Source organism: Schistocerca nitens, chromosome 6, assembly GCF_023898315.1.
Source record: "Schistocerca nitens isolate TAMUIC-IGC-003100 chromosome 6, iqSchNite1.1, whole genome shotgun sequence".
Lineage (NCBI taxonomy): Eukaryota > Metazoa > Arthropoda > Insecta > Orthoptera > Acrididae > Schistocerca > Schistocerca nitens.
Genome location: NC_064619.1, coordinates 177,635,947 through 177,651,390, shown reverse-complemented (window position 1 = coordinate 177,651,390; position 15,444 = coordinate 177,635,947). Strand labels below are relative to the sequence as shown.

General features: G+C 38.8%; 1 protein-coding gene across 3 annotated transcripts in view; it reads right to left on the bottom strand.

The window, feature by feature from the left end:
• Positions 1 to 15,444, bottom strand: part of LOC126262574 (peptidyl-alpha-hydroxyglycine alpha-amidating lyase 1) — a 103,704-nt gene that overhangs the window by 15,978 nt on the left and 72,282 nt on the right. For all 3 annotated transcript variants that reach the window (XM_049959290.1, XM_049959291.1, XM_049959292.1), the window contains exon 7: positions 1,477 to 1,686. In XM_049959290.1, coding sequence (XP_049815247.1) covers positions 1,477 to 1,686 — 210 coding nt within the window. The remainder of the gene's footprint in view (positions 1 to 1,476; positions 1,687 to 15,444) is intronic.

Genomic DNA, 15,444 nt, shown 5'->3' with positions numbered 1-15,444 from the left:
ACATTTGTACCAATCTCTACATTTGTACCATCTCTGTTTCCAACAGTTCTTCTTTCCATTTTACGTCATGAATTAATTTCTAAATGTTTGAAGCTGAAGATCCGGCCCAATCCCTGTTATTTTTCTCTAAACCTAGTAATTTTTGGCAGCATAATGTAATTGGATAGTTGAGAAATCTACTCAGCAAGCACCCTCCTACCACCACCTATACCAGCCATGTAACTGGCAAAACATATACTATCAAAAGGGAGAGCCACCTGTGAAATTACACACCAGCTATTATTACGTAAACACTGTCAGCCTTTCTACCACCCAGTTATCAATCAGGATGAATGGGCATAGGCTGTATACTGGCAACACACAATATCCTGTTGCAGAGTATGCTCGACAACTTGAGAATTGTGACCTCAGTGCCAGTTTCACAACACGTGAGATCTGGATTCTCCCCAAGAAACTAGTTTCTCAGAACTCCGCAGGTGGGAACTAGTGCTACAACGTATCCTTGGTTCTCACCACCAATCTGGCCTTAATTTATGTTAATTTCTTCTGACTTGGCATTTCTTCACTGTAACTATTCCTTTCTTCACTTTGTTTTAGTTTTCTACATCTTTCATTTTCTTACTGTTTATTTTTTGCTGTCCCCCTCCCACTTTATTACATGCAACAACGCACTTAGCTTTTCACTCTTATTATCTTGTACACAATGTTTAAGCAGTAATCTCTGCCTTAGATATTACCCCGTCTTCCACCTTTAAGCTCTCAGGTTTTCAAATCTTATCCAGTGCAGTCCCCAACAATCAGTCTTTCCTTCTCATCCTGTTCGGTAAGTCTCCCCAGCCCTGCGGTTCTGGGTGACTTTTCTGAGGTCTACCCCATTTCCTAGACCTCTCCAGTCCTTTTCCTTCACCCCTTCTGCCTGAAGAAGAAGTCACTGGCTCCAAAAGCTTGCCTAATTATAATCTTCTTTTATGTGTGTGTTCTGATGCCGCTTGGTGAGTAGATGTTTTATCTAACCATTTACATAATAAGCCACTGGTAAGCTGTTTCCATTCTTTTTGAAATACTGTTAGTAATTACTTTCGCAAAAGACCAATAAACATACTTCTGTGCTTTATTTATATCACTTTCTAGAATCAGTTTTCACTCTGCAGTGGAGTGCACGCTAATTTGAAACTTGCTGGCAGATCAAAATTGTGTTCTGGAACAGGACTCTAACATGAGACCTTTGCCTTTTGCAGGCATATGCTCACTGACAGCTAAAGTTTGGAAGGTAGAAATGAGGTAATGGTGGAAGTAAAGCTGTGTGGGTGGGGCATGATTGATGTCTGGATAAGTCAGTCAGTGAGCACTTGTCTGCAAAAAGCTAAGGTCTCAGGTTCGAGTTGATGGCTGGTTGATCTGCCAGGAAGTTTTATATCTACTTTGTTTGCTGATAGCTTTCGTAAGTACAGAATTAGATACATTATTCCTGCATACCATCATAAAATTTCCATATTTTAAATGGATTTAGCTCGACGATGTATACTTCATGTCCATCTGCAGTTACTGCAATGTCATGAGGGTTCTTTAATGACAGAGACCCGGTAAATTTTGTAATAGGTTTAGGTACTGTTAGGCTTATTTGAAACCCTCCAATTTGATTGTTCCGTTGCATGTTCGGTCCATTGACGACATAAAGCTGTCCTCCTAAAACAAAAAGAGAGATGAATTCATAAGCTCAAAATTGCTTTGAAATGGACAGTAATTATTATTAGAGCATTTAATACTTTTTACAGCAGTGAGCTTTCACATCATAACACAGATACAATAGCGCTCAAAAGTATTTTGACAAACATATTAACTAGATTAATTAAAAACAAATATGAAACATGAAAATCAGTAATTTATTTCATTAATGGATATTCAGTGTTCTACAGAATAGTGACCAAGTAGCCCTTGTTCGCAACATAATAGAGTGTAATTTTTTTTAATGAGTATTATGGTGGAGCAAAAGTATTTTGATACTGTTGAAAAAAAATTTTTAACACATAATTATCATCTACTGTAATAAGAAAATCAGTATTTAGTGGGCTATCCCTTGGCTTTTATCACAGCTTCACACCGCACTGGCATGGAGTCAATCAACTTTTGGAATCAATCCATCAGAATTTTATTCCACTCATTTTTGAGAGCTATAACAAAAAGCATCTTTGTTTGAATAAGTTGTTATTCTTATTCTACAATCCAACTCCTCCCACAGATGTTCTATAGGATCCAAATCCGGACTTTGACTTAGCCACTTCAAAACCTTGACTTTTTTACATTTAAAAAAATTGCTAATGTACTTCGACTTGTGATTGGAACTATTAACTTTTTCAAAATACCATCCAGCTGGCATGTGGTGTTTAGCGTATCGTAGCATTTGAGTCTTCATTACCTTTTTGTGAATGAACCAATCCATATTACCTTCAGTTTGAACTAATAGTGCAACTCCAGAGTGTGAAAAACATCCCCAAGCCATCCCACTGCCACCTCCATATTTGACCATGAGAATTTGGTACCAAAAGCCATATCTTTTATCTACAGGACATCGAACATACTTGATACCATCATATGATGTTAAATTAAATTTGCTATTGCTACTCCACAGAATTTTAGACCAGTCTGAACTTGACTGTGATCTATGTCATTTTGCGAACGCAAGTCGGACCTTCCAGTTTTTTATAGATACTAAAGGCCATTTTGTCGGTCTTTGTCCATGTACTCCAAAGAGTATCAAGCATTGTTTGACAGTGGAAACCCAAATGTCGATGTTATATTTTTCTTTCAATTTCTTTGTTTCATTACAGCCAACTTTTGAATATCACTTGTTGATAACTTTCATATAATATGGCCGACTTTAGGAGACTTTTTTGGACATCCACTGCAAGGCTTATTTTCAACAGTCTTTCATTTATTATACAATTTTTTCCATGTACTAACGAGCTGATGAGACACTTTAAAATTATGAGCAGCTTTAGTTTCTTCTGGTAAACCTTCCGGGATGTAAGGTCGTGGTCCATGAAACTCTTCGGCTCCTAACGTTTTGTCCAGAGCTGCGCTGGACAAACGTTTTGTCCAGAGCTGCGCTGGACATCTTCAGAGGGGTGTTTCTCCTCCGGTGAGTCTTGCCGAGTCGGCAAGAAGACTCACCGGAGGAGAAACACCCCTCTGAAGATGTCCAGCGCAGCTCTGGATGAAACGTTAGGAGCCGAAGAGTTTCATGGACCACGACCTTACATCCCGGAAGGTTTACCAGTAGATATGTCATCCGGTCGTGAAAGCCTTCAAACTTTAGTTTGTTTCAGTCCTTGCTTTAACGTATTTATCACAATGTTTCTAAAGTCACTGAAGCATTCCTTATGTTTTGGCATAATGAAATAATTACTGTCAGTAAATATCAGTAGAAATAAGAACTAAGAAGCAAGTAATGTCTGTGAATTCACTGAGCAAACTGCATGTAAAAATAATTTTGAGCTCGCTGAAACTCGTATTCGTCAGGCATCGCGAAATGCAAACAAACTAGTCGCAACCTGACAGCTTCAAATTATTGCAATTATACTGCTCTTCACTATACTCAAGACACTGTCTGATAGGGTTTTATTTTAAGAGAAATAATAAAGAATTTTATGTTGCCAAAATACTTTTGAGTGCTACTGTATTTCTGAACAACTTCTTATATTTATTTCTCCAAAGGTTATATAAATAATGTTGTTTAAGAAACATTAATATCGGGCAAAGACAGTTTAGTACCGGTTTGAAAAAAATATATTTTCCAAGTGGTGATCTTTCTAGTTCAGCAATTGCTGTAGGCATGTGGAAAATGCGACTGTCATACACAGCAGGTGAATGGCTTCCATTTCTCAAGTTACAGTTTCTGATAGAACTTTAAGAGACCATAGTTTTTCAATGAAAACATAAGTTTCCATGCATCCCATAAGAAATTTCCATGTGGTGATAGAGGGGAGGGGAAGCACTTCACATCCCCACACAATCAAATAAGGCATCCTGGAAAATGTACTCTTAAAAGAGCCATGGCGAGTAGCACTATCCTGTACAAACCGAATCCTATGGGGAGGGGGAGGGGGAGGGGAAGCGGGGGGGGGGGGGGTTGATGCTGTATAACAAGATCCTTGCCAAGTGGCAGCACTGTTGCCAGCTTTCAACAAAGTGTAAATGGTTACAGGTGAGACAACAGCGTCCTAATCATGTTATGTGACTGGTTGAACTAGGTGCTTGAAGATGCCATGCCCAGCCAACTGCAACTTTTAGGGATCTTCTTACACCATCTAAGACTGTAGTATCTGATCGACACATTGCATTTGCTGCCTCAGAAAAGTAGAGAGCCTAGTTATGCCAAATATGGCTTTCTAAAACACAGACACTCTCTCACTATTTACGGATATCTTATAGGTTCCCCACTGATTATTTTGCAAACACTTTAAGCTATTTTGTTTGTTTACGTCTTTGAATAAGCGAAAAATGAGACTCATCACTTGTTGTTATAACTGTAAGGAGACACTTCTCAATAAATTTACCAAAAACTGATCACAACCACTTATTCTGGTGAGTTCTAGGTCATTGTCCTTTAAGATGATTCCAGAAAAAAAAGTTTTGCACTAACAGGCAGGAAATTCCATATTAGATCGCACATACTTGGACAGATGTAGAAGAAGAGTTCAGTGTTGAATGGGCAGCCAATGAAGGAGGTCATAGTGCAGTAACAATTTATTTAGTTAATTGGTTTTCAGCTTACAAGGCTGTCATCAGACTTTTAGACAGTTAAAGTCTAATTATGGTCTTGTCAGCTTAAAACCAGGTAAATAAATAAATTGACCCTGTAGAACATATACAATATTGTGTTTTTCACTTCTTATTAAATTGTTCTACCAAGAAACAATAAAATAATCAGTTAACATAATTTATTAGTAAGAAGTTAACATCTGCTGCGTGAGAAGTGAGTAATTTTTGGGACACAAGAAATTGTCGACACTGAATATAGACTATATGCTACAGAAGTTAATTAGGAAAATAGACATTAATGGTAATCGTGTATATGTGAATTGTGGTTCTCATTGCATTTGGATTACACAAGAAGGAAGAGCTGCAGAACAATTGGATTGTAAGTGCAACAATGGCTGGCTCTATCATGTACAAGCGTCTTTATCTCCGAATAACTACTACAACTTACATATAATTCCCCCACCCCACCCCACCACATACACTCTTCCCTCCAAAACTAAACTGGTGATACCTTGAAGTCTTAGAATGTATCCTATCGACCAACCTCCTCTTCTCAGGTTATGCCACAGATTTCTTTTCTTCGCAGTTCTATTCAGTACCTCCACATTATTTATGTGATCTACTCTTCTGATCTTCAGCATTCTTCTTTAGCACCACATTTCAAAATGTTCTATTCTCTTCTTGTCTAAACTGTTTATCATCCATGTTTTACTTCCATTTATGGCAAAACTACATACAAATACTTTCAGAAAAGACTTCCTGACAGTCAAATCTATATTTGATGTTTACAACTTTCTCTTCTTCAGAAATTCTTTTCTTGCCATTGCTAGTATACATTTTATATCCTCTCTACATCAGTTATCTTACTGCCTAAATAGTAAAACTCATCTACTGCTTGAAGTGACTTATTTCCTAAATCTAATTACCCCAGCAATACACAATTTAATTCAAATACATTCCATTATCCTTGTTTTGTTTTTGTTGATGTTCATCTTATATCCAACTCTCAACACAATGTCCATTTCGTTCAACTGCCCTTCCATGTCCTTTACTGTCTTTGATAGAATTAAACCGTCACCGGTGAACCTCTAAGTTTTTGTTTCTTGCGCCTGAACTTTAACTGCTACCCTTACTTTTTCTTTGGTTTCTTTTACAGCTTATTCAACGTACAGAATGAATAACATCGGGGATAGGTTACAATCCTGTCTCACTTCCTTCTCAACACCTGCTTCCTTTTCATGCCCCTTGACTCCTATAAGTGTCATGTGGTTTCTGTGTAGCCTTTCGTTCCCTGTATTTTATCCCTGCTATCTTCAGAATTTCAAAGAGAGTATTCCAGGTAACACTGCCAAAAGCTTTCTCTAGGTCTACGAATGCTATAAACGTAGATTTGCCTTTCATTAACCTACGTTATAAGATAAATTGTAGGGTCAGCATTGCCTTGCTTGCACTTACATTTTGACGGAATCCAAACTGATTCTTCCCCCGAAGTTGACTTCTACCAGTTTTTCCATTCTTCAGTAAAGAACTTGTGTTAGGATTTTGCAATGATGACTTATTAAACTGATAGTTCTGTAATATTGACACGTCTATATTCTTATTGAAGTCTGAGGGTATTTCACGTGTCTCATATCTTGCACACTAGATGAAAAAATTCTGTCATGGTTGGCTCCCCCACGGCTATCAGTTGTTCTGATGGAATGTCGTCTACTCCGAGAGCCTTGTTTCAGCTTCTGTCTTTCAGTGCTCTGTCAAATTTTTCTTGCAGTGTCATATTTTACATCTCATCTTCATCTATGCCCTCTTCCATTTCTATAATATTGCCTGCAATTTCATTAGACTCTCTATATACTCCTTCCAACTTTCAGCTTTCCTGTGCATAGGACTGGTTTCTCTTCTCTAAAGCTGTCTTTAATTTTCTTGCAGGCAGTAGTTATCTTTCCCCTAGGGGCATATGCTTCTAAATGATTTTATTTGTCTTCTAGTCATTCCTGCTTAGCCATTGTGCACTTCCTGTCAGTCTCATTTTTTAGACTTTTGTATTCCTTTTGCCTACGTCACTTGTTGCATTTTTATATTTTCTCCTTTCATCAATTAAATTCAGTGTCCCCTGTGTTATCCAAGGATATCTACTGAGCCTTGTCTCCCATTTTTCTTCTACTCTATTCCTTTCCCCTGTTCTACTCAATCATTGTATAATACTCCCTCTGTTTCTTTGAAGTTACCTAAGTCTCATCTCCTTAATTTCCTATCCTTTTGCAATTTCTTCACTCTTAATCAACAATTCATAACTAATAAATTGTGGTCAGAGTCCAAATCTGCCCCTTGAAACATCTTAAAATTTAAAATCTGGTTATGAATCTCTTTCTTACCATTATATAGTAAGTCTGAAACCTCCCATGCATTCATCATTTTTTCATGATTCTTAAATCAAGTTTTAGCAGTTATTAAATTAGGCTATGACGGCTGGCTTTTTCTTTCATTCTTTTCCTATTATCGAATTCCAGTCCCCCATCACAATTAAATTTTCATCTCCATTAACTATCTGAATAATTTCTTTTATCTTATCACACATTTCTTAAATCTCTTCATCATCTGCAGAGCTATTTGGCATATAAACTTGTAGCTTCATCATCTGCGCAGCTAATTGGAATGTAAACTTCTAGTACTGCGGTGGGTGTTGGCCTGGGTTCATCTGGGCTATGATAATGCATTCACTATCTTGTACATGTTAGCTTACCTGCATTCCTATTTTCTTATTCATTATTAGACCTACTCTTGCATCAATCCTATTTGATTTTGTATTTATAGCCCTGAATTCTCCTGACAGAAGTCCTGTTCCTCCTGTCACCAAACTTCAGTAATTTCCACTATTTCTATCTTCAACTTATCCAATTCCCTTTCTAAATTTCCTAACCTACCCTGCCCAACTTATGGCTCCAACATTCCATGCCCCAGTGCACGGAATGCCACTTTTGTTTCTCCTTATGACAGCATCCTCCTTTGTAATCCCTGCACAGAGATCCGAAGGGAAGACTGTTTTACCTCCAGAATATTTTACTTATGAGGATGCAGTCATCATTTAACCATACAGTATGGTTTTAGTTTCCCGTTGCTTTCAGCTGTTTGTGGTAACAACACAGAAAGACCATTTTTGTTGATTTTACAAGGACAGATCAGTCAACCATCCGGAATGTCGCCCCTGCAACTATTGAGATGGCCGCTGCCCTCTTCAAGAATCACATGTTTGACTGCCCTCTCAACAAATACCCCAACCCATGATGTGGTTGCACCTATGGTATGGCTATGTGTATTGCTGAGGTGTACAAGCAACCACACCAATGGCGAGGACCTTGGGAGTGCTGTGCTAGGATCCTTTTGATGTCGTGTAATAACAAATCCAAGATTGACGACAAATACAAGAGGCTGATATGGTGAATGCAGACTTAGTTGAAGTTACAGACACAGGGAAAGGTGTGTTGGCTTATTCAAGTTCTGGGGCATACAGTAGAACTGAAGATCAAAATGCCTCCACACTGCCACCCAAGTCTAGCCAGCAGGAAATAGACATACACAATCCAGGCAGGAAATAGACATACACAATCCAGGAACTGGATACCTTTCTAGTATGGTGCAATTGATTATGCAGAGTCAAACTGATCTTGCTAACAATTGAAAAAAAAAACTGAAGCTAATCAATGATTTTGCTTTAAGAACAGGCAAAATTCTTTAAAGTACAAATACAGAGCTGCAAGAGATGCAGAGTAGTATAACTAAACATTTCAAAGCAGAGAGACAACTTTTTGTTCAGTATCAGGTATTGTTGTTGTGGTCTTCAGTCCTGAGACTGGTTTGATGCAGCTCTTCATGCTACTCTATCCTGTGCAAGCTTCTTCATCTCCCAGTACCTACTGCAGCCTACATCCTTCTGAATCTGCTTAGTGTATTCATCTCTTGGTCTCCCTCTATGATTTTTACCCTCCACACTGCCCTCCAATACTAAATTGGTGATCCCTTGATGCCTCAGAACATGTCCTACCAACCGATCTCTTCTTCTAGTCAAGTTGTGCCACAAGCTCCTCTTCTCCCCAATTCTATTCAATACCTCCTCATTATTTATGTGATCAACCCATCTAATCTTCAGCATCAGGTAGAGGTAGTTAATAAATTACTGCAATAGACACCAGAAACTCAGAATCTTGCTGCTGGTCAAATTGTGCAAGATCTCGTGGATTTTAAAGAAGGACAAGATAACAAATACACCTAGTCAGCTAAAGAAATAAATAAAACAAGACAGGAGCTTGTGGACTGTATTCATAAAGTTAGAGATATTGGAAAAGAGCAGGGCACAAATGTCACTAGTCTTGATTTGAAGGTGCAGGAATTGGCCACAAAAAGGGAAGGTTAACAGCACAGATGACAGAAGGCAGTCGTCACAAGTCTCTGAATACAAGGCGTGCAGCAGTCGTGAACAGTGTAACTTGGATACAACCCAATGTGACATGAAGCATTGCTCTGGAGCCAACCAAAAGTTTGAGCTTGCCACGCATGTGCAGTGGTGACATGGAAATGCCATGTGGCTAGGGCCTCCCGTTGGGTAGTAGACCGTTCGCCTGATGCAAGTCTTTTGAGTTGATGCCACTTCGGCAACTTGGTGTCGATGGGATGAAATGACGATGATAAGGACAACACAACACCCAGTCCCTGCGTGGAGAAAATCTCTGACTCAGCGGGAATCGAACCCGGGCCTTTAGGTACGACATTCCGTCGCGCTGACCACTCAGCTACCAGGGGCGGACAGTGGTGACATAAGTGATGATGAACAAAGACAGATGCATCTTCTATAGAGCATACAATTAAATAGATTTAACCCCTGAAGTGCGATGCTGTCCTCCAGTTTACAGCACCTGCAGCATGACACCTATTGAGCATGTCTGTGAGTGCTGTATCTCTCCCATAATGCAAATGCTATATCTAACAAAGCAGTGGAAATAACCTATACGGATTTAATAGTCTAAATCACTTTAGGCACAAAGAGTTTTAATAATGTTTTTGAGTGTGGTAAAGCTCAAAGCACAGCACAGTACAGTACAGTACACAATGCTGGGTTTGCAGGACAGGTCTTGCATCTATATGATGTCTGTCTTGTTTGCTGTTTTGTTGCACGCAGCACACATCTCCTTAGGCTCACCCTTCGGTTTTTTGTTGCTGATTTTTCTTCTGGTATATGGCTAACAGTAAGTCACTCACAGTCACTGACAACATCAGAGGGCCTTGTTTGCTCCTGTTCAGTGGCACTGTGGTGGTAATTAGTTATGAGCTCATTTATCAGCTTTACTCCACATGGCCCTCCTTGTTTCCATTCTGACAATACAATAAGTAAGCATTTAGAACAGCCACATTTAACAAATGCTTAAAAAGTTTTTTGTACCAAACTTTACTGTGCTTTCCTTCCACAAGGAAAGATTCCAGTAACTGGTCTTCTGGTTGTAGTCAGAAATACCGAGTGGTATCTGAGTCACTTGCACTTCTTCCCCTTTTCCTCTTCTTTGCACATCTATTGTTGATGCACCGTGCTTTGGCATTTGTTGTTTGCACGGAGATGCATTCAACTGGGGAATGCAACAAGAGAAACGAAGAATGAGCTATGCTGAATTTGATTTTTGGTGAAGTACTTGTCAAAATGCAGGCAGGATAGTGTCATAAGTGGGTTATACCATAAAGAATAATTGAAAGACGCCAGTGGAACATTTATAGAATTTTAGGAGAGGGAATTGGATAAGAACTGGTACTTAGATAAACCATTTGCAGAAGAGGATATTGTGAAATGAGTAACAAGGCATCTAACTTCCAAGATAATAAGACCATTATGGCAACCATGTTCTTTTTTCTTTTAGTACCGCAAATATAATAGTTTGACGGGCCAGGACTAAATCAGTACAGAGACACTAAAAGATCCTTTTGTATGTAGAACCAGAGGCTGTGATGGAATTATCAACCAAAACATCAAGAAACGATTCAGTGATTGTAGAAATGTTGAATTCTAGTAGACCTTGGAGAGAAAATGATAGTGAAAATAGATCGCATTTGGAACATGCCTGATTTGATGACAGAAGACCACCTGTGATGACAGAAGACCACCTGACTGACCAAGATAAGAAATGAATAATGTGCTGAAAAATGGGCAATACTTTGGAACAACACCTGGTTCACAACTTCACACAAAGAATTATCATTTTCAAGCAACTGTCACAATAGAAACCATATTAACAGAGAGGGAACAGGGCAAGTTGCAGTGATTAAAGCAAAAGGGCTGAGTGATGAACAAAAATAGTTGCGCTATGAAGAAGAAAGAACAGTTAAGAAGGAAACTATTATTCCTATTATTAAAGCAAAAGTGTTTGGTGAAGAAACTTGTATTCTTATGGATTCTGGAAGTCAAGTGGAAGCAGTTTCAAAGAATTTCTACAGTAAACTTTTGAAGAAAAATGCAGATATTCCTGCATTACCAGTTAGCGGTTTCAAAATAGTAGGGGTGATGGGAGAACACAGTATGCCTGTTAAGAAGCGGATATTATTGGAAGCTGATATGAGAGAGTCAAAATATAATGTCAATGTGATAGTGATTCTGCAGCTTCATAAGTCAATAGTGTGCTTACTGCATGTCAGAGTGTGGAGTGAGTTTGAATTTTGCTAATGAAGTCATGAAAATAAATAATGATGAGACTATAGAGATTGTGCAATTTTATAAAAAGATGGCTATTATGAGAGATGCCCCAAAGCATAGATACATTCATAGAAAGATTCATGGGAGCAGAAATATTTTAGCAATCTTGACCTACCTGCTGGGTACAATCAGACACAGTCAGTTGAAGAATCTCATCAATATACATTTTCTTTTTTGAAGGCAGATGTTAAAGGTACTGCAGGCTTCCACTTGGACTGACTGTCTCTATTTAAGCATTTATACCAACCTTGTTTAGAGTGTTATGAAAAAAACTGTTACTTAAGTAATATCATAATGTAGGTGTATAGACGATACAGTGGTGGAAACTGAAACGTGGGGGTAAGCATATTAAAGTACCTGAGGAAATTTTACAAAAGTTTAGTGAAACTGATGTTATCTTAAATAAATCAGTATTTGGAAGAAGACTGCATTTCTATAACATGAAATTACACCTGAGAGATTTATCCAAACCCTGCAAAGATAGAAGCCAATAAAGATTTCCCAGTAACTTGCAACAAGAAAAACCAGAAGAGAGTTCTTGGACTCACAATATAAAAAGATTCCTAAAACACCAGAAAAAAAAATTGCAGTGTTACACAATTAGCTCAACAAAAATAGTGTTAGGAACTGATCAAGCAGCTTATGAAAATGATTTTCAGGCCATCAAGAGTAAGTTAACTAATGCTCCAATTTTGTGTCATCTATATATGAAAGGAAATTTTGTTTGGCACATGACTCGTCAGATTACGGAATAGGTGTTCATTTGTATAAGTTAAATGACAATGGGCAGATGATAATATTCAGCTTCACAAGTTGAATGTTAACTAGAGAAGAAAGAATACATAGTGTAACAACCTAGGAAGCTCTTGTTATTGTTTATGAATTTTCAAAATTTAGTTATTACCTGGCAATTACAACTGGACATAAAAGCACTATCATTCTCACCCAGATAATTAGATCACAGTAGGTTGACCAGATGGATTTTAGCACTCCAGAAATTTGAATTTGACATTTGCTACATACCAGTAAATGAAAAAATTGTGCCAGATGCATTGTCCAGGCTTTCCACAGCACTGATGACACAAGAAGAACGATGGAAATTTGCAGAAAAGAAAATTAGAATTATGAGAGAAGTGCAGCATGAAGGATTTCTTAAAAGGATATTTCAAAATATTTAAATTGAAAAAGAAAAAGACAAAGGCCTGATAATGATAAAGAGAACGTATAACTGCAGAGAGGAGGATAAGACTACAACATATTATCTACTGTACAACATACTGTATTGTGAGACAAATATAGGGGGATGAAGACTGGAAATTCGGCTTTCCAGTATGCAGTGCACAGAGTAACGTGGAGAAGTTAAGAAAATAATGTCGTTTTAATAGCATTACTCAGAGGATTAACTAACTATTGAGAACATCCAAAGTACGGTCATCCCCTTCAGGCTGCCGCCTTGGCATGTAGCAGTGGCGGAGAATCTGGCGCGTCACATGGGACACTTCCGGTGTCGCTTGTTCTGCCCACAGGCTCTGCTTCTGAGATACCCCTAATGTACATGACGTCGTGGATCCGCCCTCACCGCAGGGTGACTGGCAGGTGGTAACATATTCGTGCCACTTGAGGAAAAGAGGACCAATGTTGAGACTGGCCACCTGGCCTCACCCATTCACCCTGTGAGTGGACAGGTGGCAGCTCCTTCAACAGTGCTGGAAAGAAAGCCAATGTATACTCGATATGTCTGCTGGGAGGCCTTATCTGAGACGTGGAGGTGGCCTTGCCTGTGTCTATCGAGCATGCAGGATGCAGTCATCTACAAGTTGTGGCTAACGAAAGACTCCTGTCACTTGACTGCAGATTTCTAAACCTGCGTTATAGAGTGGGGATTTGTATGACGCCCCTTGATAAGTCAGGGGTGCACTACAAAAAGGAAGCAGCTACTCTGGTAGCAGAGTAGTTGTGGAGTGCACATGAAGGTTTTTTAGGCTAGGTGGGGAAGCTAAATGGCATTCAGAGTAAAGACACTTCAACTTTCAAAATTATATCGGTAAACTGTCGAAATATTCATAATATAGTTCCCAAATTTACTACCCTCTAGGAAAGTTCTCACGTTCAAATTATTATTGGGACCGAGAGCTGGCTGAAACCTGAAGTGGAAAGCTCTGAGATATTTGGTGAGTATATCAGAAAGATGGATTAGAGGCCATAGGCAGCTGAGTGTTTATTGCAGTTCACAAAAATATTGTCTCTATTGAGTTGACTGTTTTCTGAAAACAGTCTTGAGCAGCTAGTTTGGCAGCCCACAAGCAGTGGAAATATCTTAGCTGCTTTAGATACAAATAGGCTAGACCTTATTGAAAATGTCAGCGTAGAAATGGAGATTTGCAATGATCATGATGTCAGTAATTATGGTTATGAAATTTAATAACTCAGTCAAGAAGGCTAGGAGAGTGTTTCTGCTAGACAGAGCAGATAAGCAGTTGTTAGCATCTCATTGACACAGTGAAACGACATCACTTAGTTCCAGTAAGGCCGATGTAGAGGAATTATGGGCAGAGTTTAAGCATACTGTAAATCGTGGTCTGGATAGTTTTTTGCCTAGTAAGTGGACAAAGGATGGAAAAGACCCACCATGGGTTAATAATGAAATTCGGAAGATGCTGAGGCTGCTGCACTCTTGATTCAAAAGAGAACACGCAAATGACGACAAGCAAAGGTTAGTAGAGATTCCTTCATCTGTGAACAGACCATGTGTGAAGCATACAACTGTCACACCTTAGCAAAAGATCTGGCTGAGAGCCCAAGAAAATTCTGGTTGTATGAAAATCGCTAGGTGGGTCTAAAGCTTCCATCCAGTCTCTTGTTGACCAGTCTGTTGTGGCACTTGAAGATAGCAACACGAAAGCCGAAGTTTTAAATTTCATGTTCAAGAAATCATTCATGCAGGAGGATTGTACAAACATACTGTCATTTGACCATCAGACAGACTCCCATACGAACGACATAAAAGAAAGCATACCTGCCACAGAAAAGATTTGAAAACAAATAAATTACCAGATCTGGACGGACCCCAGTTCGATTTGACAAAGAGAACTCTACAGCAATGGCCCCTTAGCTAGCTTATATTTCTCATGAATCTCTCGCGCCTAGCACAAAGTCCCGATCAAGTGGAAAAAGTGCAGGTGACACCAGCATATAAGAAGGGTAGAAGAATGGGCTCGTAAAATTACAGACCAATATCCCTATCATTGATTTGCTGCAGAATCCTTGAACATATTCTCAGTTTGAATATAATAAACTTCCCTGAGACTGAGAAGCTTATATCCACAAATCAGCACAGTTTTAGAAAGCATTACACGTGCAAAACTCAGCTTGCCCTTTTCTCACACGATATACTGCCAACTATGGGTGAAGGCCATCAGGCACATGCCATACTACTAGATTTCCAGAAGGTGTTTGAGACAGTGCCCCATTGCATGCTATTAACAAACGTATAAGCATAAGGAATAATTTCACAGATATATGAGTAGCTCAGAGACTTTTTAAGTAATAGTACCCAGTATGTTGTCCTCAACAGCAAGTGTTCATCATAGACACAGGGTATCATCAGGAGTGCCCCAAGAAAGTGTGTACGACCACTGTTGTTCTCTATTTACACAAATTATTTGATGAAAAGAGTGGACAGCAATCTGTGGTTGTTTGCTGATGATGCTGTGGTGTATAGTCAGGTGTCAAAGTTGATTTACTGTAAGAAGTACAAGAGGACTTAGACAAAATTTCTAGTTGGTGTGATGAATGGCAGCTAGCTCTAAATGTAGAAAAATGTAAGTTAATGCAGATGAGTAAGAAGAACAAACCTGTAATGTTCGGATACAGTATTATTAGTGTCCTGCTTGACACAGTCAAGTCATATAAATATCTGGGCATAACATCCAAAGCAATATGATATGGAATGAGCA